General features: G+C 41.0%; 1 protein-coding gene across 2 annotated transcripts in view; it reads left to right on the forward strand.

The window, feature by feature from the left end:
- Positions 1–62: 62 nt before the first annotated feature.
- The window catches only part of SYNPR (synaptoporin), a 309,486-nt gene continuing 285,619 nt past the window's right edge, over positions 63–23,929 (forward strand). Inside the window, exons 1-2 of one of the 2 annotated variants that reach the window (XM_043587853.1) lie at positions 63–305; positions 417–482. In XM_043587853.1, the coding sequence (XP_043443788.1) occupies positions 288–305; positions 417–482 (84 nt within the window). In that variant the 5' untranslated portion in view covers positions 63–287. The remainder of the gene's footprint in view (positions 306–416; positions 483–23,929) is intronic. The other variant, XM_043587854.1, reaches the window with a different exon arrangement.

The following is a 23,929-nucleotide window of genomic DNA, read 5'->3' on the forward strand; positions in this document are numbered from 1 at the left end:
CTGGCCAATGGCGGCCCTCCCCGGGCGCTCCCCCTCCCGCCGCCTCTCCCCCTCCCCGCGCTCTCCCCGCCGCCCGGCTGCCTCCGCTAGCAGCCGGGGCTCGCAGGCTTGGCGGAGCGCACGGCCGGCCGAGCGTCAGCCAGCCCGCGCCGGCCCCGCTCTCCCCGGCCCCCGCCGGCGCCTGCACGCCCCGGGCCTCGCCCCTCCGGCGCTTCCCGACGCGGGGCTCCTGGCCCCGAGGACCGCGCGTCGGCGGCCCCCGAACTTCATCTGAAAGGGAGGAGACGATGGACCCCGTGAGTCAGGTAGGGCGGACCTGGGTTGCGGAGGGGTGGGGGGCGCCCCGCGGTCCGGAGAGGCGCCCCAGCCCCTTCCTCACGCTCTCTCTTTCTCTCTCTTGTCTGGCCCGTCCAAAGCTGGCCTCCGCGGGCACGTTCCGGGCGCTGAAGGAGCCCCTCGCCTTCCTGCGAGCGCTGGAGCTGGTGAGTGCGGGCTGTGTGCGCGGAGGGGGGCCGGGCGCCGAGCCGTCAGGTGAGGCGAGGTCCGCAGGGGCGCCCTCCGCTGGCTTCCGCTGCGAGCCCGGGGCTCGGCCCCCGCTCCAAAGACCTCCCCACTCCGCAGGTGCCGTTCCGGGCTGGCGGGGACCGGCTGGAGGGACCCAGCTTGGCCGCGGGAATGTGGACGGGCTTTTGCAGGCGCCCCGAGGTGTCCTCTCGCCTCCCGCTCGCACGCGCGCAGGGGCTGCTGTCGGGAGCCCCCGGGAGATGGAGAGGTGGGAAGGGGAGCCGGTGGAGGTGAGGCTCCGGGCCTTACCTGCACTTCTGCGCGGGGTCGCGGGGGGGGGGGCGCGGTGAAGGCTGGAGAGGAGGGACTCTCTGAAGGCTGGGCCTCCACTTGGCGGAGCTCGAAAGTTGTTCAGCACTGAGGCAGCTCTGCGCCCGGACTGGGATGCTGGAAGCCTGTGGTCAGCCGCCCTGCGGGAGCTCCAGCGAGGCGCTTCCAGGCTGTGAATGCTGTTGGTGGAGACAGCACGAGTTCTTCCTTCCACGTTATAATTTCTCTACCCCGGCCACTCCTCGAGGACTCTAATGATTTTTCCCAGGACAGCCTACCCCCCCCCCCCCGATGCCCCCAGCCTTCTTGGTATAGCTTTCTTCAGCCACTGGGCTCTCCGAAGTTTTGTTACTCTTTGGCTTTGTACCCCTATTAAAAAAAAACCATTTTGCCAGTCCTCTGGCAACCTGTCTGTTGACAAGCAGGGAGGCACAGAAACAGCTACTCACGGGGCCACAGAGCAGTGTTGGTGTTGTTGGCTGGGATGATGGTTATTCAGAGTGAAATCTGCAGGTCGCACGTTCTCTCTTGCTAGGAGCTCTGAGAGGCAAGCGGACCTATCTGGACAGAAAGTTCAAAGCCCGTCATGTAGCATTAATCACAGGCCCTACCACTGACTAGCTGGGAAATTATGTAAGAGCGTGCCCCGTCCTCCCTGATCTTAGCTCCGAGGGCTAGTGTGTGGCTTTGGCTACACAACTGTGGTGCGTTTACACGGATGATCTACAGGGTAATCACGTTTGCCTTGTTTGTGGGCCTGCATTAAAATGCAGGAATGTTATCAGTTTGACATACATCAAGACAGCATTTGGAAAGCTTGAACTAGCGGTTCTGGATGGCCATTAGAAAACAGTGGCCCTTACAGCCAGGTTAAACAAAGCCAGCAGGGCTCATGGTCTGGGAGGCTTCCGGTCGCTTTCTCAGAATTCTGCCCTCATTCATTCATTCAGACATTCAATAAACATTCCCTGTGGAAAAGCAGGGGTTTTTGATCAAAATCAGAACTCCATTGCCAAGCCATTGTGTCTCAAAACAAGATTCAAAGAGTTGACATCAATTTTCTGGTATCTCTGATTGTCTCACATTGTCATTTACCTGACACATTAATCTGTATTCTTTTCAGTCCTGTGACAGCATCATTCCATGTCACTACTCACCACACAGCCTCTACCAGTATGTTTCCAAGTACAGTAAACCTGGATGAATTTGTTTAAAATGCAGATTTCTGGATATCAGTTCACAATATTGGGAAGATGGGTGCCCGGGAATCTGCGTTTTAAACAAGCTCCCTAGATAATTCCTATGCACTTTTAAGCTGGAGGACCACTACCCTAAGCTATCCAGGTTTCTTCCAAAACTCAAAAGCACTTTAAGTTTCCCTTCGTCCTCACACCCCAAGCCTGAAAAAAATGTGTGTCTTTTAACCTCAGCTTAAATATTACCTTCAGGAAGTTGTCTTATATTGCCTCCTTTTCCTTTCCTCTACCCCAAACAGAATTCTTTGGGCTTCCCATTCTTTGGGCTTCCATTACATTTTATTCATGAGAATTTATCACACTGCATTATAGTTGTTTTTTTCTTGATGTGCGTGGTGAGAGAGAGAGGGGGGGGGGGGAGAAGGAAAGAGAAAGGGAGAGGGAAAGGATTAGTAGAACATTTATTACACCTAAAATATTTATAGTCTTTCCTCTCTTTTAGGCCTCTAAGGCTATAAGGTGGAATAGCTTATGCTTGCAGATCAGTTACTACATTCTCTTTGTGGAAGAGAGCCTGAATAAGGGATAAAAACAAAAAAGAAACAAGGGGGCAAACCAAAACAAAGCTTAAAAAGTCAGAGAAGTTAGTTGATCTACCTTTTTGAAAACCTTTTTTAATGTTTATTTATTATTGAGAGACAGAAAGAGAGCATGAGCATGGGAGGGGCAGAGAGAGGAGGAGACACAGAATCTGATGGAGGCTCCAGGCTCTGAGCTGTTAGCACAGAGCCCAATGCAGGGCTCGAACTCACAAACCCAGCGAGATCATGACCTGAGCCGAAATCAGATGCTTAACCAACTGAGCCACCCAGGTGCCCCTTGATCTACCTTTTATAAGTGCTAAGGTAAAGAGGTGAAAGCAGAGAAATAGAAGAAGGTTAGTAACTGAGCAAGTTTAACAAAGTGGAGAGAGAGAAGGAATATCTATGTTACCGTATGCATTAGTAGGAGGAGCCTCTCTGAGCCATCTTTTTCTGTGGGAGATAGTGACAATGAGAGAGTGTGTGATCTCTTAGCAGGAAACTTGTTCTGTTTGTCTCTGTGTTCCCCCCTAGTGCCTTTCAGAGTTCTTGGTAAACAGTTAAGTGATGAGCTAAAGGTGAAAATTGATGATGACAGAGCACTAATAATACCCCAGTTTCTCCTTTTTTATGGAAAGCAGCTTTAAAGTTGGTGCTCCTTAAAATTTTTGAACTATAATCCTTTTGTTTTTTAGTATTTATAAATAAAAGTGTATATAAAGATATATGTTCAAGGATATTGACTGCAACATCATTTGTAGAGGAAAGAGCTGGAAACAGTCCATTCATAGGAAAATCATTAGTGTGTGATTCATATATGTTATGAAATATTATACTGCCATTAAAAAGTGAGTTAAATTAATATGCATTGACCTTAAGGTCAGTATATGTAATTGTCTTTGATAAAATTGTCAAGTGCAAAAAAAAGGGTTTCATTCTTTTTTTTTTTTAATGTTTATTTGTTTTTTTGAGAGAGACAGAGACAGAATGCCAGTGGATTAGGGGCAGAGAGAGAGGGACACACAGAATCCGAAGCAGGCTTCAGGCTCCGAGCCATCAGCACAGAGCCCGACGTGGGGCTCGAACCCACGAGCTGTGAGATCATGACCTGAGCCGAAGTCGGATGCTCAACCGACTGAGCCACCCAGGCGCCCCCAAAAAGGGTTTCATTCTTAATATTTGACAAAATTAAATTAAACAAGTTTAATTAAGTTCCATTAAATGGAAACAAGTGGCTTTCATTTTTTTAGTCCACAATTTATTCAATCAGATTTCAAAGTAATGCACAGAGTATAATACTATTTTTGTAAAAAATAGAAAAGGGGACATATAGTTGTGTGTGAGAGAGAAAGAGAAACAGATTTGTCTGAGCACAGAGAAAAGCATAGATGTGTACCACGGAACCGTTAAAACTGATTTTTTTCCAAAGGGCATAATTTGAGGTGCAATGGGAAGAGGAGGGGGCGAAGGAAAGCTATGTTTTGCAGGAAGAACCACAGACATGTCACTTGTCTGCAGTTGTGCACAACTGTAATTTTTTAAAGTAACTTATGAATGATTTCCTATGGATTGGCCATATGAAGTTGCGTTACTTCTAAAGACATCCACTGATTTTGGATTTATAGCCTTAGGGTGAAACATGCACTTTATGTGCTCTTTGCTTAGGAAAGGCTCATGGATATAGTAGATTTAAAGTTTAAATAATGTATAAAAGCTAAGCCTTCAGGGGAAAGCTTTAGCCAATTTCAAAGACTTTGAAGCAAACCTTGCAATTCTTAATCTCTACTTAAATGAGGTCAAGGACTTCTCACTATCTTTTGAGTCAAACTCAAAATTCAGGACATAACACTGATCCCAGTGGTCTGTTTCATTTATTCCATGATGATAGAATAGATCCAGCAAATCTCTTAAACTTTGATTTGGAAATGGTAAAAAAAAAAAAAAATTACATTTACCCCATTTCTCAGTCTTACTCTGAAAACTAATAGAATCCTGCCTTCCACTGATCACTCTTACTTTGCTACTTCAGTTCTTTGCTAGTTGGACTTTGGTCTTTTTTTTTTTTTTTTAAAGTATCATCAGCACATTCTTTCTTCCCTGTACTATTTACAAAGCTCTGAATATACACCTGTGGATTTATGTTACTAGAATGTGGCAGACCCCAACACATCTCCATCACCCAGGACCAGAATTAGTGTAGATGTAAGGGCATCAAAAGGACTTCAGCTCCACAAATGATATTCAGCACAGTCTTCCAGCATCATGATGCTGCAAGTCCAGATTCTGTCCCTATAGAAATTCCTGCTAGGTCAAATTGCCTGATTCCTCTAATCCTTAATCTTTGACATCCATCTCAAACTGTGCTATACCATTTCTGCAACAGCCCTGAACTTCACGTTTCCATTCTGCTTTTCCTTTCTGCCTTTCCAAAGGAAGCCAGCCAATCCAGGGATGCAGTGTGTCTGACAGATGAGCCATAGGGGCTACTACTTCATGTAAATGGAGGCACCTGCTTTGCATAAACTTCATCCCTGAATCTAAGTCCTCAAATATGTTTTCCAAACAAACAGAAGACATTCTGTTTACTTGATACTAATAGCATTTATAATCATGATTGGTAGTAACAAAATAAAGCAATAATATAGTTAATAAGATATAACATATAATTAACATAATGTATCACCATTTTGAACACTTAATGAGAAAAGGAACGAGAGCTACCTTTCTCATGCAGGCTTCATGTGAGGCGCTATATTTTAGTGCTTTCAATACCTCAGCACATTAAAATCTATATGACTAATATTTCCATTTCACCATGAAGTGCAGGGACTTAACTAACTGATCAAGAACAAAATTGTGGGAAGTGGCAAAGCCAAGATTTGAGCACTCTCACTCCCAAATGTATTCTCTTAAATGCTGCACTTTTCTGCCTTGTTCAGTGTGGCAGGCACCTGCTGTATCTTATCTCTAATCCTCAAAGAAATGTTAAAAGGCAGATACTATCCTATTTGCAGTGTTTATCTCACCCACTAAGATATATTTTTGAAGGCTTTTCTGAAAATGCCAAGGAGGGTTTGCATTTAGAGACGAATATAACAGATATCAGTTGTCTTTTATATTGTTTTATTTTTTATGTTGGTTATTAATTAACCAAGGTCGAATAGGTTCTAATTAAAAATTAGTATCTCTTCATTTAAAATACATAGAAAAAGACTATGATTATAAAGCCAATAACTTAATCTCATTTTGTGGTCCTTTTTTTTTTTTTTTCTATTTTCTTAAAAAAAATCTGTGTGCATGAGTCAGACAAGTCTTTCTTTTTTTCCTAAGTATAAACACGACAGGGAATTCTAACATGCGAGATATTTAAATTATGAGCAGCAATCTGTCATTGAGGGCCTGATGTAATTTCAAAGCTACATTAATGTGGATTTAATTATAACTTTCTAGCCTCTCAATTAGTGACAAAAATCATGTGTGATTGGAATATGAATCAATAAATACACTTTTCATAAAAGAGCAACTCCCCAGTATGCTAATGGATTCATCACTTAATGCACTTCCAAGTTTATTAAGACCATTGGTGTTTGGCCCCATAAGTACAGAAAAAAGAGAAAAATGTTACTTATGGATTTGAATCCTGATTTTATTTTTCACTAGCATGGTGACCTGGGACAATTTATTTAATTTCACTAGACTTTATTTTTCTCATCTCTAAATTGGATTGATAATGGCTCCTACTTCAAAGGGCTGCCATAATGATTAAATGACTTAATGAAAGTAAACCACCTTGCACGGTGCCTGGGCTATAAAAAGCGCTCAACAAATTATGAAGGTGGTGGTGATGATGATGATGATGATAATGATTTGGGTGATTCTGGGGATGATGAAAAAGGAGAAAGTAGAAATCCATTGGAAGGTAATTTAGAACGTTATGGAAACCTCTTGCGAGTTAGAATCTTGGCAAAATTCAGAAGTAGAAAATCTGTATTCACCTTGCATGTACCTCGTTAAGCCCCTCTCTCTGTATACCATGCTGTCATGGTTGGGGGTTTTTGTTGTGTTTTCTTTATTTGTTTTTATCATTGCATAAATGATTCTTCAGGAACTTGCCCTTGGAGTATCTGCATTTCAAAGAACATTGCAGAGAGGTCAGTGTGGAACCTACAGGAAAAGGTCTCTTGAAAGAATTGCAGGCAGTTGGTTCTCCAGAGTTTTTTGTTGAGGTGCAGGGAGAGAATCTTCCTCATTTTTCTTAAATCATAATCCATAGACGTTGCTTATGTTTGGAAGAGTTACATGTATCCAACTGAATTCTCCAGGTTGTAGATGAAGGCATTCTAGGATCAGCCTCAGGCAGTTATTAACCACACCCTAATACCCAGCTACACCTGGCACTTGGGAGTCTCCCAGGGTAGGGATCCTGCCTTCATGCTCAAGTACAGACATTGTTCTTAGTTCTCTGTTCCCCAGAGGATTTACATCTCTTCCTGACCCAGGTAAGGGGGAAACAAACAAACAAAAAAGTCCGGTCCCCTGGGTGGCTCAGTTGGTTAGGTGTTCAATTCTCAATTTTGGCTCAGATCATGATTTCACGGTTTGTAAGATCAAGTCGCGATTCGGCCTCTGGGCTGACAGTGTGGAGCCTACCTGGGATTCTCTCTCTCTCTCACTTTCTCTCTCTCTCCTTCCCTCTTTCTCCCTCTCCCCACTCTCAAAGTAAAAAAAACTTCAAAAAAGAAAAGGTCACGTGTTAGTAGAAAAAATAGTCCCTAAGGAATATGTGTAGAAATACATGACTTTTCTTTGAGTCTTCATCTTCTTCGGGCATGTGTTTGACTTTGGCTATATTTGTAATTATTCTTGTTCATTCTATTATCGTATCCTTTCTTTGAGAACCTCAGTTTCCTCACCTGAATACTGGGGCAATACCCTTTGCTTCTCACAGTGTTGTAAATTTTAAGTGAGATCAGGCATGTAAAATACTTTGTAAACTATTAAATGTCCTCTAAAAGTAAAGATAATTGTAATCATCATGATGGTAATGATAAAGAAATACTTTTTTCCAGTCTAAATGACTCTGGGCAGCGCCTGGGTGGCTCAGTCGGTTACGACTTCAGCTCAGGTCATAATCTCGTGGTTCGTGAGTTCGAGTTCCGCATCGGGTCCTGTGCAGACAGCTCAGAGTTGGAGCCTGCTTCAGATTCTGTCTCTCTCTCTCTGCCCTTCCACTACATGTCTAGTGGAAGAATACATCATTTGTTTTATGAGTACACCTTCCATTAAGGTAGTGCTGGCCGTTTTCTCAAGATGTTACGTCTTTGATATCTGGGACCAGCATTCCTGGAATTCTCTATGATGAGATCATTTGGTGGACTCACATTGGTAATGTTATTCGAGGGGGTGTACCTTTGGCTCTTCAGCTCACAGGGCTCCAGAGCTTAGGCCAACTTGTTCATCACCTCTTCTTTAAAGGAATGATGAGGTCTTGTCTGTGATTAGATGATCCGTTTGTGAAGGAAAATATATTCCTTCAAACCACATGCACTTCATTTTTTAATTGAGCTCTGGCCCTTAATGTTAGAATACTACATTAACTAGTTCTTGTGCTTATTCCTGTGGTAGAAAACAGGAACGCACTAATGTGGTTTTTTTGTTTGTTTTTAGTTTAAGATTCTTATCCCACTTAATTTTTTTTTGTCCTGAATATCTACTCATGAAAGAGTCATTGGCTTGCCTGGTGTGATAGGTGCTGTTTGTTTGAGGGAGAGGAGGAGAGAAATTGGTTGACAAGCAAGAATCACCATGAAAAAAGGCAGCATGGTGGGTGCAGGAGCGTGGGCTTTGGCATGTGCCTTACGCTGGAAAACTGGCTCTTCTTCCCAGCCATGGAAAGTGGAGGTGACTTCATAATCATGCTGTTCTTCAGGGTCTGCAGCCATCGAAGGAGGAATATAAGTGTCACATCTTTTGGTCGCCATAAGGGTTAAGTAAGATAATGTTTGCAAAACCTTCAGCACAGTGTCTAGTCCATACTAAGTCTTCCTAACTGTAACTAAGGAAGAGATTGTTAAACTTGATGATATGTTACCTATAAATGCACTTAACATTTCTAGCACAGTATAAACATAAAGTTTGCTCAATTTATTATTGCCATATTATCTTTTGTTTCTGTTATTTTCTCTCTGTTGTGAGCACATTGATGGTGAGATGATCATAAAATAGATACAAGTAATATGAATACTAATACGTAGAGACAAGCACTTTAATAAGTGCTATACATGTATTATTTCATTTAATCTCACAATCACCTTTGAAGGACCAAGCAATAATTCTTTTTTACAGATGAAGAATCTGAGGCCTAGAGAGATCAAACTACTTGCCTAAAGTCATACAGCTAGTAAGTGACTAGAGCCAGGATTTGAACCTAGGCAATTGAATGGCAGACTCCTTCATCTTAATCATTTTTCCCATCTTAGCTCGCATTAATAGCGACTACTCATTACCCTTAGGTCTTGAAATTAAATGATTTCTCCAGTGAAAACAGTGGGAACAATATATATCATTCCTTCTTAAAGTCATGTCTTCTCAATCCCAATTCAGGTCCCTTTTCACTATCATGCTACCGGAGCACAAACAAAATTTAAATGTCTCCATAATGACTAGGGATGTCCAAACCCTCTTAGGGACCTTTTTACTCCTCAAAAATATTCCCATTCCCTGATAAAGATTTGCTGATCTTGGGTCTCTTTTCTAACAAAATCTTTTTTTATTTAATTTTTAATGTTTATTTATTTTTGAGACAGAGTGTGAGCAGGGGAGGGGCAGAGAGAGACACACACACAGAATCTGAAGCAGGCTGTCAGTACAGAGCCCTACACAGGGCTTGAACTCAAGAATTGCGAGGTCATGACCTGAGCTGAAGTCGGACACTCAACTGACTGAACCACTCAGGCGCTCCTCTAACACAGTCTTTATTCACTGATCCATTGTATAAAGAAATCACGTTCAGGAATGTGTTGTGAAAACATAATTATGAAGAGTTCTGTAGAATTCAGAAAGGATCTGGATATTTAGCAAGATGTGAACACTTAAATTCTTTTTTCGTGCCTGATAAATTACTCAAGCCAAAGGTTCCATCGTGGAGGCAGAAGGAGCAAATGAATTTTGTCTTTCCCGTGTGTGTGTGTGTGTGTGTGTGTGTGTGTGTGTGTATGGGCTGCCATTCTTTGGATTTGCTATTTTGAAGGATTTGTGTGCCAAATAAAAAGACATACCCCCTATGGCTTTAACAAGAAGTGCTCACATATCCATCTGGTCTACCATGAGACTGCCTGGCTATGCTTTCATGCCCTTAATTCACCTGATGGTTTTGCCTGCACCTGATAGACAGTTGGCATCCCCCCTGGGCTCCTTCCTGAAGCTGGGATCCAAAAGAACTGAGAAGGCAGAAGGGTTAGATTGAAAGAAAGAGCAATACCAGGAAATTACTAGGTATGAACCCATGAACTGAGTGAAGAATGGCAAATCCAGGGAGATATTTAAGCTGGAAAATGGTGTAGCTGGATAAGTAGGGATTATCATGATGCCTTAAGAGTGTGCTCACTTAGAGCCACAAGCTTGAGTTCAGTCACAGAACTTGGATGAGTTCATAGGCAAATCAGGTTTGCTGAACTTCCAATTTCTAGGGATTTTACCTATAGCAAAAATATGTTTAAAAGATAAAAATGAATCAGTGGCTCAACGCTTAGACAATTCCCTTCACCTCCCTGAGCTATAAAATGAGGATAATATCCATTAACACAGGTGCTGTGAAATAAAAAGAATTAACATGCATGAAGTTCCTATCAGAGGGCTCAATAAATATTGACTAACCCTGAATCTAGAACACTAGACCTCAGGTGTCCAGGGAATCTTTCCTCTTTGGGCAGTGCCTGATGTGATACCTTAATGTTTTTCTCTGGCTGCAGTTGTTTGAGGAAAGGGGGGAGGCTTATTTGCATGTTTCATAATCCTCTACTAGAATTTATATAAGAACTTCTATTGCCAGAAAAACATTATGAATTCTACTTATGAAACAGTTGAAAGCAAAAGCATGATTATTACATATGAATGTGAAATTTATCTTAAAAGATACGTACTTGTTAAAAAGAATCTGTATGAAATTGTTAGTGGTATTGTAGCTCTTTTAGGGGAAGCCACCAAGTTTACCAGCCACAGTAGGTAAATTTGAGGTGTAAATATTATACTTTTTCTCCTTTTAAAATGATTTTAAATTGCAGACTGATTTGTGTGGGTCTTTTCATGTCTGGCTTTATTTGCTACCTTTGCCTCATTTGGTACAGAAAGAATACCTGGGCTTGGGGTGCCTGGGTGGCTCAGTTGGTTGAGCATCCGACTTTGGCTCAGGTCATGATCTCGCGGTCTGCGAGTTCGAGCCCTGTGTTGGGCTCTGTGCTAACAGCTCAGAGCCTGGAGCCTGCTTCAGATTCTGTGTCACCCTCTCTCTCTCTGCCCCTCCCCTGCTCATGCTCTGTCTCTCTCTCTCTGTCAAAAATAAACATTAAAAAAGAATACCTGGTCTTGACTGTCAGCCCTATGACTGAGAAGCTATGTGACTTTGGACATATTATTTAACCTCTCTGGTCCTTGCATATTTATACCAGTGAAAATCATGATAACTAGCAGGCAGAATTACTGTGTTCATTAAACAGGATAATATTTACAAAGAGTAATGGCACATAGCAAGCATTCAGTACATACTTATTTTCTTTCTTTCTTACCACCAATGTGTAGAAATAATAAATTGGAAAATTCACGTGTAATTTTTTTTTCTAGACATTCCTAGATATCTTCCCTCCCTTCCCCTCCCCTCATACATGCACACATACATTCTTCATATTAAAGGCCGTAAAGATCAGGTCTTCATAACCCAAATGAGTTTGAGTGGGATAGTAAAATTTGGCAGGTGTGGTTTGAAAGGAAAGAACGATTAGACTGGACTGTCAAGTCCTAGATCAGTGTCCCAGACACATTGGAGCCCCAGGCTGCCTACAGGCTTTGGCAAGGTGACCATGCATTTGTGAAGCTATTTTCCAAAAGGAATAACATACTTCTTTGCTTTAAAAAAGGACAAAGTTCCCATAAATACTGGGAGTTCACTGCAATGGCTGTAAAGAAATGATCTCTTGCTGTGTGTCAGGTTGTATATGTCAGTGCTACCTACATTATGTACACAATCTCATTAATACCTTACAATGAATGACCTTATAAGGCTCATTTGTATACAAAATAAGTAAATGACTAAAGGAGGATTTCAAGCCATGTCTGTAGGACCCCCTGCCCCTTCTCTGCCTGCCATGATCCAAACATACTGAGCATATATGTATTCTGAGGTGAATTTTTTTGACATGTTATCTGGAGCCATTTTATGTAGAAATAAAATGTTTATTAACTTAAAATCACAAACATTAGTAAATAGAAATTACCCAATGTCCTTCTGCTGAGAGATAACCAACACTGATATTTGGAAAAGTATACTTTCAGACATTTTCATGTTCATGTATCTTTTTTCCTGCAAAAATGATACATTCGTTTGGTAGGGTTGCCATTACAAAGCATCACCAACTGGGTAGCTTAACCACAGACACTTAGGGTCTTCTAGTTCTGGATGGTACAAGTCCAACCCAAGAATGGATAGGGTTGATTCCTTCTGAGAGCCTCAATGGGCAACCTGTTCCATACCTCTCTCCTAGTTTCTGGTGGTTTGCTAACAATTTTTGGTATTCCTTAGCTAGTAGATGATATGTTGCCTCAATTTCAGCCTCTGTTTTCACATGATGTTCTCTTGTGTGACTGTGTCCAAATTTCCCCCTTTGTATATGACACCAGTCGTAAGGCATTACAGCCCATCCCGCTGCAGTATGAGTTCATTTTAACCAATTACATCTGCAATGACCCTGTTCCCAAATAAGGCCACATTCTGAGGTACCAGGAGAAAAGACTTCAACATTTGAATCTTGGAGGGAGGACAGGATGGACCCAATTCAACTCATAACAGATAGGTAGGCACTATTTTATCACCTGTTTCGTTCCCCTTAATATGAGTGTATTTCCAGGCTACTAGATAAAATGTCTTTGTCCATAATTTCTGTGGCTATATATGATTATACTATATGCCTGTCCTGGAAATTATTTAACTTGTTTCTAGTTTAAGTACTTTTCAAATGTATATTTGTAATAATTTTAACCTCCAAAGAACCAATCCCTCCATCAAAATAACTGGTAGTGTACTTTTATTATTACTTGCTTAATTTCTGGATGTAGAATTTCTGGTTCAAAAGGTTATATGTTTTTAAGGTATTTGAAACAATTGTCAGGAATGAGGTAGCACCAGTGCACCTATTATCATTTAAATGTCCAGTTTTATAGATGGAAGTGAAATCTTGGCTAAGTATGTACTTAATGATGCAAAGAAATTGCACATTTTTTCATAACATTGGATATATTTTTACTTTCTTTTGGAAATATTTTAATGAACAGAATGGATTTATAAAGAAGTAGCTGAGGGTGCCAAATTCATGGTTCTATCCACGTAGACTTTTATATAAGCTGCTGTCTTAATCTTTCTGGGTCATGGTACTACTCCACCGTTTGGAAATTATTTAGATTGCTATACTCTGACTTGGGTAGAAAAGGAAATACTAAGCCATTCTTTCTCTATTTCATTATATAAGAACAGATTTATGTAATTTTTAGAATGCTGAAGGTAATTACTATTGTTATAAAACCTTTATGAGTAGTTTTATCATATAAATTTACTCTTCTATTTGCATTTTATTTATATGGTTAATATTGAACTTATCACAAACTTATTTTACTTTAAATGATACTCATAAGCGCTCAGTACCTTTCTGAAATGTGAAACTCATGTATATGTGACTCATATATAGTGACTCATGTATACAAATTTATACCATACCTTCTTCAGGTTTGAGACATTTAGAACTTTAACAGTTGTTTTGAGGGAAAGGCAGAGTGCATAGTGTCCCTATACCCTGTGAGGAATCCTGGGGCATATCTGGCTGGAGATTACAGAACTCCCCTTTGATGAAGTAAAATAAATTCAGCAGCTGCCTGATGCCATGGGCGTTTATGTCCTCTCTTTCTTGGATCACATTCCTGACCACACTTGCTATCATCAACAGCATCAGCATTATGGATGCACCCTGCCTCTGCCTTACATATGGCTATTTTGGGCCACCTTGGCCTCCCTGTGAATTAAAATAACAGCTGTTAGCATTCACTGTATACTTACTGAGCTCTAGGCACTGTGTGAAATGCTTTCTACATGTTAGGCCATTTAATTCTAACAGCTCTTTTAGAACGTATGCATCACTATTTTCCCATGTTTAAGGGACACGACTCTTAGAAAAACAAGTAATGTGTGGAGCGCCTAGGTGGCCCAGTCAGTTAAGCGTCTGACTCTTGCTTTTGGCTCAGGTCATGATCTCATGGCTTCGTGGGTTCGAGCCCCGCACTGGGCTCTGCACTGGCAGTGTGGAGCCTGCTTAGGATTCTCTCTCTCTTCCTCTCTCTCTCTCTGCGCCCCCCACCCCCCGACTTGTGCTGTCTCTGTCTCTCTCAAAATAAATAAATAAACTTAAAAAAAGAAAAAAGAAACAAGGAATGTTTAATTGTGTACAGTAGATAATAGAACAGCTGAAATTTGAACCCAAGTCTTCTGTGTTTATTTTTTTTTTTTTTATTTTTTTTTTTTTAAATTTTTTTTTTTCAACGTTTATTTATTTTTGGGACAGAGAGAGACAGAGCATGAACGGGGGAGGGGCAGAGAGAGAGGGAGACACAGAATCGGAAACAGGCTCCAGGCTCTGAGCCATCAGCCCAGAGCCCGACGCGGGGCTCGAACTCACTGACCGCGAGATCGTGACCTGGCTGAAGTCGGACGCTTAACCAACTGCGCCACCCAGGCGCCCCAAGTCTTCTGTGTTTAAAAAAGACCATGTGTGCTTAACCTAGCAGTAAGAGAGATGAAAAGTTCTGATTCTCTCCCAGGGACCAGATCCCTAACAGGAAGAGCCATCCTAGCCAACAGGTGTGCCGTCCACAGCTGTAAGTGAACCAAGGTTATACCTGAAGACAAGCCCCACCATCTAGCCAGGCCATTTGTACCTCTTGGGAAAAAAATATCCACCAAGGTGGATTCTGTGATGGGCAGGCAGAGCAAAGTTCTTAAATTCTCTGCAGTTCAAAGACAAGGCCTTTTTTTTCAGGAATTGTTTTTTATTTTGTTTTGTTTTTTGTTTTGTGTGTGTGTTTGTTTTTTTTTTAGAAGTCCACTTGATAAAACAATAAAGGAAAGGATAGTTTTGATTTGCTTTGAATTGGCACACTGGAAAATGGATTTCTGCTTATAGGAACATCTGCTTTGCCAGCCAATTCTTGAGTGGGACCACAGACCCAATGTTTCCATATAATTCCACTTTTCTTGAGAAAATAGATAAGGATTTTGATGCTATTCTTGGGAAGTTTTAATACAGGAAGTATCTTACATTTTTCAAACATTATAAGAGCCATCCTTTGCAGAATAAACAAAACATAGCTGAATTCTGGATATGGCCCATAGTCTCCAGCTTGTTCCCACTGCACCACAGCATTCTGGCATCCTGGGAGCTTTGTCTCTGCACCCCTAAGGACCTGGCCAAGTTATCTTCTTGCACAAGAGATTTTCAGGAGCAATTTGTCTGATGTTCCATCATTTCTGGTGTTCAGAGATTAATCCTAACTTGGTTTTTTAAATGATGGAATTAGTGAGTCCACAGGTCCCTTTTGCCTTTCTTCAGAGAAGATAATTTTTTTTTCGCTAAGTGTCAAGAGCATAGAAATATCGGGACTATTCTTGGGCCAAAACCTTAATGGAACTGAGGCGGTGGCTTGTATTGTTTGAGTAGGCAGTTAGTTAGGTTCTAATAGGATACCTGGAGGCCAGCAATGAGGAAGTCATGGACAACTGTTAGGGAAGTCAGAGACCTTGTCCTGGCAGCACTCCACAAGAAACCAGGTCAAACCAGACAGGCCCGAGTTGGTGGGTGCCAGGAGAGGAGACCCCTGACCAAATTAGGAAGAAAAAGTGGGAAACCCTGCATTCCCACCCCAAGTAATGAATATTCCACCCTCTAATTAACAACTCTCAGGAAAAGATAGAAACCCCACCCCCAGGGTGTTCTCTCTCTCTCTCTCTCTCTCTCTCTCACTCACTCACTCATTCACTTCTGGAGAGTGTACTCTTGGGTTAATAAACTTTCCTGCTTGTGTCACTCATCCACTGTTGTGTGTCTGTCCTCGAATTCTTTCTCATGTCAAAACCAAGAACCTTTGGTGACACTTTTGGGACAGTCTGGGTCAAGCCACCAGGAGAGCCGGGGGTCTCCCCAGTTGACGTGCAACAACAATGTAGGGGAAGTTGGTAATACATATTTGGGTACTTGGTGAGGCATTGAGAAGAACTGAATTTCTCAACCAGTAGAATCTCAAAGAATTCTGTTCATAAAAAGTACAGTTAATTATTTATAGCTTAAGGAATCAATGAATGAATGAATCCTAATGGGAGAAGATTCTGGGTATTTATGCAGAGTAGGACTGTCCAACAGAACATTCTGCAATAATGGAGAGGTTTTCATCTTCACTGTTCTATGTAGTCGTCACTAATAGCCACATATAGCTACTAAGTACTTGAAACTAAAGAACTGTGTTTTCAGTTTTATTTATTTTTAATTAATTTACCTTTAAATAGCTGGTGGTTACTACCTTATACGGCAGAGTGGTGAGAATTAGCCCATCCATCTGGTTTACAAGGAGGGGGGTTGTGTTGAACTATAGTAAATAACTTAGATAGAGACTGGCTGCTAGGTAGTAGAATATATTCATTGTGAAGTGGCTCTGCTCTTTAGAAATTTCATTTTTACATTTATTGTTTAGTGCACATCATATAAAGCTGACCTCTAGGAGTTTTTCAAACCAACTTGCAAAGATTTATTAGACTGCACATTCTCCAAATTTTACCAGTTCTTTAGTTTATGCTTTTTATGCATTTTACCTATTTTTATGTGCTTGTGAATTTTTTACATTTACACATCCATTTTGTACATTGAAGTAAAAAGATGAAACAAATGAAAGAGTTTCCTATTTGCCCCTGATATGAAGCAAGATGACAGTTGTCAAAGTTTGCATTAATTTGTCAGCGCAAGAATATCCCACAGGATATTAGGATTTTTAAATGAGGTTATGCATTTTATTTGGGAAGCAGGATAAAAACTACAAAGACTGCTCAATATTATGTGATACAGAGAAATTAAACATTTTCTTCAAGGTTTAGTTAGCAGGAAATCATGCTGAGACATTTATTCTACGATTAGCAAGGTAGTGTGGTAATGTTTTGACAGTGGCCATATGAACAGTACCATCAGCATTCAGGGGGACATATAAGAGGAATAAGAGAATGGTAATCAGATTAAAGACAGTGACAGTGGAACAGCTGTGTCGAGGTGGTGGTGTCAGCCATATGGACAAGAACTGGGAATGTACAATCCCGTGTGTATCACACACCCCATCCCATTTAGTCACTCAGAGAGAATATGGAATTGTAGAGATGGCCCAAGTATCCTAGTTTTGCAGAATCCTAGTTTGATTCCCCTGTGTGCAAAACCTAAGTCAAAGGTGGCATCTCTGAAGGTAGTGTATTGGGACGTGATACCAGGGAGCAGGCATGAGAGACCAGGAGAGGGAAATGGAGATAGTGGCAAAATAATTGAAGGGCGCATTATAGAGTTTGTCCTCCTTGGGAGAGGTTGTTGCATAAACTCATGGGGCTTCCTGAGTAGCCTCATGAAATACATCTCAGGACTTTCTACCCCCAGGGGACAAAAGGACAGAACGGTAACCCCTGGGCGTCCATCCCTCATTAGTCAAGGGTGGCTTTATGGAAGTTAACTCCTGTTAACTCCTTTTGTTCCCCAAAAGCAGACTGAGAAGGATTCCTGTAGTTTATTGGGGAGGTAATCCTAGGAATCACTGGTAAGGGAGTGGAGAAGTAAAAATGAGAATGAACAGTAAGGCAAGAGAGAGAGTACATTTCACATGTTACCACTATTGGCAACGGCAGGTTAATCCCACGGGGAGACTCTGGGGACCAGTGTGGAACACCTGTTGGCTCTAATTGTACCACCTGGCTACCCTGTGTGCAAAAAAAAGAAAAAAAAAAACCTGGGAAATGTACTTTCTAGTTGGGCATGTTGCCTCCATGACAAAACCATTACTAATAGAGATAGAATGGATCTTGAGGAGAGATTTACCAGTCTCTGACAAGATACACAATAGATGTTCTTCAAATATTCTTTAAATGTTGCTGCATTCACCCCTTTGCTTTGGCTGAGCTAATAATGACAATAAAAATAATAGCAACAACAACCACAAAAAGATTCCATCCTGGTTCTTCAGTGTATCAGAGATCATCACACAGAAGTCATTTGACTGCAAGGAACAACCCATTCAAACTGGCTTAGAAAGAAAAAGTAGAATAGGAAGGTATAAGATTTATCAAAAGGTAAGAAGAGGTAAGTCAGGCCTCCTGAGGGAGAGGGAGAGGGAAAAAGCCCTGGGAGCTGGAAAATTATCTGGAAGTGTTTTTCTGAGTCATCCTGCTGAGCCTTTGTTGTATCTTCTCTTTGCTTCTCTTTGTGTCTTGACTCCATTTCTCTGACTTTCTACTGTAAATATCTTGCTTTGCTTTTTTGTGTGTTCAAAGAAGACATATCTGCCCAAAGCCCGATTCTGACCTCACAGTTCAGGTGTCCAACGGTTTTGCTCTTGGCATAAATTCTCAAGAGAGGGAAAATGGTTGACTCAGCTCCACCTATGGCATGGTTCACCCAAGGGTCCTGTTGCTAGATTTGGGGTGAGGGGCAGGACCATGTAGTATACAAGGCTAGCCAGTTTGTTTCTTTTTTTTTTTTTTTTTGGCGGGGGGGGCGGGGAGAAATTCTTCATGAAGGAACAGTGGGGTAGGGAGAAAATTGTTGCTACCTCGACCTTACTAATACTAACTTTTTTCAAGTATGATAAAATGCAAAGTTGATAAGGAAGCACAATCCCAGGAATTTGATAATCAAAGCTGAATCACAAACCCCCAGGAGACTGATGGTAGTGGTTTCATGATAATTGAGAAACTAGCACAAAGGAAGTATCTCTGTGGGTGGTGACAGTCATTTAAATGTTGGGGATACTAATCTTCAGACTTATCTCCTGTGCAGCAGGATGAGGTACTTCCATGTCTTGTCTTCAGCTTCATTGAATTCATTAATCATTAGAGGAGCTTGGTATTAAAATTAGCAGTAAATGTTGAGTGTCCTTGATTGCAGAATCGGGATATGTTTTTCACCTGCGCTCAAGAGCGATTCGGATATTCTTTGGCTAACTCTTCCAAGTTTCTTTGCCAGTTTCAGAAGAACTTGTCAGAGAAGAGCTAGTGGGTGAACAGAAATGGGCGGCAGGGGAAAGAGGGACTATGACTTGGCTTCAAATGATTGAATTTTACTTTGGCAATTAGCATTTAATAAAATTTGTTACCCAGAGCCCCCTTTTATTTTATTTTCTAATATGAAATTTATTGTCAAATTCGTTTCCATACAACGCCCAGTGCTCACCCCAACAGGTGCCTTCCTCAATGCCCATTACCCACTTTCCCCTCCCCCCCCACCCCCCATCAACCCTCAGTTTATTCTCAATTTTTAAGAGTCTCTTATGGTTTGCCTCCTTACCTCTCTATGACTTTTTTTTTCCCCTTCCCCTCCTCCTGGTCTTCTGTTAAATTTCTCAGGATCCACATAAGAGTGAAAACATATGGTATCTGTCTTTCTCTGCCTGACTTCTTTCACTTAGCATAAACTCTCCAGTTCCATCCACGTTGCTACAGAGGCCAGATTTCATTCTTTCTCATTGCCAAGTAGTATTCCATTGTATATATAAACCACAACTTCTTTATCCTTTCATCAATTGATGGACATTTAGGCTCTTTCCATAATTTGACTATTGTTGAAAGTGCTGCTGTAAACATTGGGGTACAAGTGCCCCTGTGCATCAGCACTCCTGTATCCCTTGGGTAAATTCCTAGCAGTGCTATTGCTGGGTCATAGGGTAGATCTATTTTTAATTTTCTGAGGAGCCTCCACACTGTTTTCCAGAGTGGCTGTGCCAGTTTGCATTCCCACCAACAGTGCAGGAGGGTTCCCATTTCTCCACATCCTCACCAGCATCTATAGTCTCCTGATTTGTTCATTTTAACCACTCTGACTGCCCAGAGCCCCCTTTTAAAATGTACTTGTATTCGGAGTTATGAGTGTGAATTCTGGAAGGTACATTGCATCTATCTATTGTTGGGAACAAAAATTTTTCCCTGCCTATCAAAGTTCTTGTGGCTGGTCTAAGAATTAAGTTGATAGGAAAGAGGTTAACAGGAGAAAAACAGACAAAACCTAATCACATGTGTAACTACTGTATACATGGTAGGGACCCAGGAAAACTGAGTAACTTCCCAAAATGGCTGAAGTCATTACCTTAAATACCATCTTCAGCTAAAGACAAGAAAAAAAAAGTTGAGGATGGGGAGCTGGTTATGGGAGGTTGCCAGGAAAAGCACAGAAAACACGGATAAGGTTTTCATGCAGATTTAAATCCATGCCTTCTGCACTGATAAGAGTTTCTAGAGATTGGCTCATCATCCTCTTCCTGTACTCCCTTACAAATGAAGATTTCTCTTATAAATGTGAATGTTTCTTACAAAATAACTTCTACTCAGTTTTCAGAGCTTCTCCTGTGTTTGCAGTTTCTTTAAAATAATCAGCCTAAAATGATGCTTTGCCAAAGAGACATATTTTAAGGTGCTGAATTCTGCTATCCTACTCTCTCTTCCTTTGTGTCTGTCTGCCTGACCATCTATCCATCCATCCATCCATCCATCCACCCACCCACCCACCCACCCACCTATATGTCTTCATTCTAAGGTTACATCAGCACAGAACTGCTGATTCCAATGCTTTGGTTAAAAAAAAAAAAAAAGTGTCATGGTGCTGGTATTCACCAGCCTGGTGCCAATCTTCAGGTTGCTTTAAGGATCAAGTAATTATGGTGGACTCTGTCCTCTGCCCAGATCCCTTTATCGAGCTAGTGCACAGCCCTCTCCTCCTCCCTCTGCTGTTGTGAATGTTGACTGCCAACAGGTCAGAGCTGCCCTTTCTCTAGAGAATTACCTTTGACTGAGTGGAAGTCATCATACCCAGGAACTTACACTCTGTAGGGAAACGTACAGCCACTAACTGTCTAATACAGGGTACAAGAGGCTGGTTCCCTTCCCTCAAGGAGGGACCACTTTTGGTATGACTCACACTTCAGAGCCCTTGGTGAGGGTAGACTATAGCTCACTTCTAGCTGATATCATGTCCTTGATCATCTCCTCCTCCTTCTCTCTCCTTCTTTTTCCTAAAGAGCACACCCCCAATAAATGAAGAGCACCTAAATCTTTTTCTCAGGTTCTGCCTCTAGGGAATCTGATCAAAGATAAGAATGTTACTCTAGAGAGACCTCATTTATAAAAAAGCATATTGACAAATAAAGCTGTAGAGGGGTCTGTTTCTATGAAATCCTTTTATTCAATGCAGTGGAATATGATTTAGTGAAAAGAGAACTAGATTTGAAAATTGAGGCCTGAATCTTTGTTTCCCCATAGGACCTTAAATCACTTTCTGAGTGTCAGCTCCCTTGTTGGAAAAATAGGAATATTATTCTTTCATGCTCTGTTATTAATCTGGCGTTTTTTTAGACCTAGAGTTTCTTTTCAGTAGTGTTACACTGACAAGTTGGAGAAATACATCTGGATATTTAGATGTTTTGGATAACTTTTAGGTATGAAATGTGCTTAGCACAGGACCTAATATACATTGATATGGAACATTGTTTGGCCACCTCATACTGAATTTGATGCATATACTGGCATTCATTATTTTGAGAAATTTATTTTTGTACTGAAGTATATGAACAAAATGCGCTTAGCATAGTACCTAATATACATTGAGGGCCCTCAGAAAATGTGAATTTTGAGCACTTATTTTTAAATATCTACACTTAAAAAGACATATGTTTGTAAGTATTGACTGACTTAAAAGACAGCTCAAGCCATACAACAAAATCTAGAAAAGTCTTGTTAAAAAACAAAATTCAACTGGATAAATTTGAAGATCAAGTTGGCTGTATTCAATGATTCATGAATTGGGCACATCTCATCTAGCAAGTAGAAAGGAGCCTGAGGAATTATACAAAATGAAGGTTTTTATAGGAAAGAGGGTGGGGTAAGGAAGTTATTAGCAAACCAAAAGAAAGGATTGTATGAGGCAAGGTCACCTTCCCTTAGGGATGAGGATGAGGGTGTTTTTTGGTTTTTTTAGGTGGATTACCTCATCTTCCTTGGGTGGAGGAGGGGACTGACAGATTATTTCATTGAGGCAGACCAGGCAATTCCCTAAAACTACATTTCTGGGGTAAGTTGATGCTGTAGTTAGGTTAGGTATTTTTTTTTTTTTTAATTTTTTTTTTTTTTAACATTTATTTATTTTTGAGACAGAGAGAGACACAGCATGAATGGGGGAGGGGCAGAGAGAGAGGGAGACACAGAATTGGAAGCAGGCTCCAGGCTCTGAGCCATCAGCCCAGAGCCCGACGCGGGGCTCAAACTCGCGGACCTCGAGATCGTGACCTGAGCTGAAGTCGGACGCTTAACCGACTGAGCCACCCAGGCGCCCCAGGTTAGGTATTAAGTACTAGTTTGGTGACTTACCCTAGTATAAAAGGATTCCATTTTGTGGTTTTCTTTAACAGGCTCCAATACAAGGATTTAGCCTTTGTTTTTTAAGTTGGATTGGTATGGAAGAAATAGATACAGGACATTGTTTGGCCATCTCATATTGAGTTTGATGCACATACCAGCATTCATTATTTTGAGAGATATTTTTGTACTGAAGTATATGAACAATTAAAATTTCCTATAATATTCCTTCACCAAAGTAAGATTTTTCTGTCCTGAGGCTACGATGTGAATCTTCTGAAAATGACATATTGTAATTTATACAATTCTTCTAAATTCTCTGCAGCAGTGTTTTGCTTAAATACATATGACTTAATGAGGAGAGCTGAACTATTTTAGAAAATTCTCTGTAGAAACTTAGCAATAACTAGCAGGTGTATGCTTATGGCATTAATTCATGTCATTTCTTGACACTTCTGGATTTTGTAAAGTTCCCATCTTGCCCTCTACAGCACAAAAAGATTCAAATGCTCACCTGATGTCAAATGAATTAACTTCACTCTAATATCGAATGTTACACATAAGCTTCACTGGAATGTATGCTCCATGAGGATGAGCTTGTCTGTCAACTTCACCTCTACAATTCCATTACCTAGAGCTGTGCCTGTTTCATGATAGGCATGCAAATATTTCCTAAATGAATGGATGTATGAATAAATGAATTAGTCATTTTTCCACCTGGAATGTCATTTTTCATCAACATCCCTTGTTTCATTATTTTCTCCTCTGTTGAAATTTTACCCATCCTTCTAGAACCATCTCAAACTCCCAGGTTGTTCCTTTACTTCTTTGAACTTTCATAAAAGAAATGTCTTCTATATTGGAAGACTCATGGCTTTCCTGTATGCACTCTTGAGTTAGGCTGGTGTTTCCCACCATACACTGGGCTTTTGCCACAGGAACCTATTTTTATCATTCATATAGATTAGTGGGAGGGAAACAACACTTTTAGAGCATTTCCTTCATGGCAGGCAATATGTGAGGGGCTTTATGTTTCCTCATCACTCCTTGAAAGGTTGCCATTATTTTGTAGATTAGGAGACTGAATTTTGGAAATACCATTATGTCCAATGCCATGTGACTAAATTATAGGAACAGGATTTAAATCTCAGTGGGCCTGACTCTGAGTTGATTATACTCTCCTCTATACCGCTTTATTGCAATGGTCTTCAAATTATCTAGGCATGTGATATATTACATTCTTCAGTGAATGAGAATATTTTATCAAAATTTTAATGAGTTTATTTTCATTATTGAAATAAACCATCAATAGTATTCATCAGCCACGCTGAATAAATGTGCATAATTTATCATCTTTTCTTCAAATGTGTCTTTAAAACTATTTTGGAGGGATCCCTGGGGAGCCTCAGTCAGTTAAATGTCTGACT

The sequence above is a fragment of the Prionailurus bengalensis genome, chromosome A2 (assembly GCF_016509475.1).
Source record: "Prionailurus bengalensis isolate Pbe53 chromosome A2, Fcat_Pben_1.1_paternal_pri, whole genome shotgun sequence".
In the NCBI taxonomy this organism is placed as follows: Eukaryota; Metazoa; Chordata; class Mammalia; order Carnivora; family Felidae; genus Prionailurus; species Prionailurus bengalensis.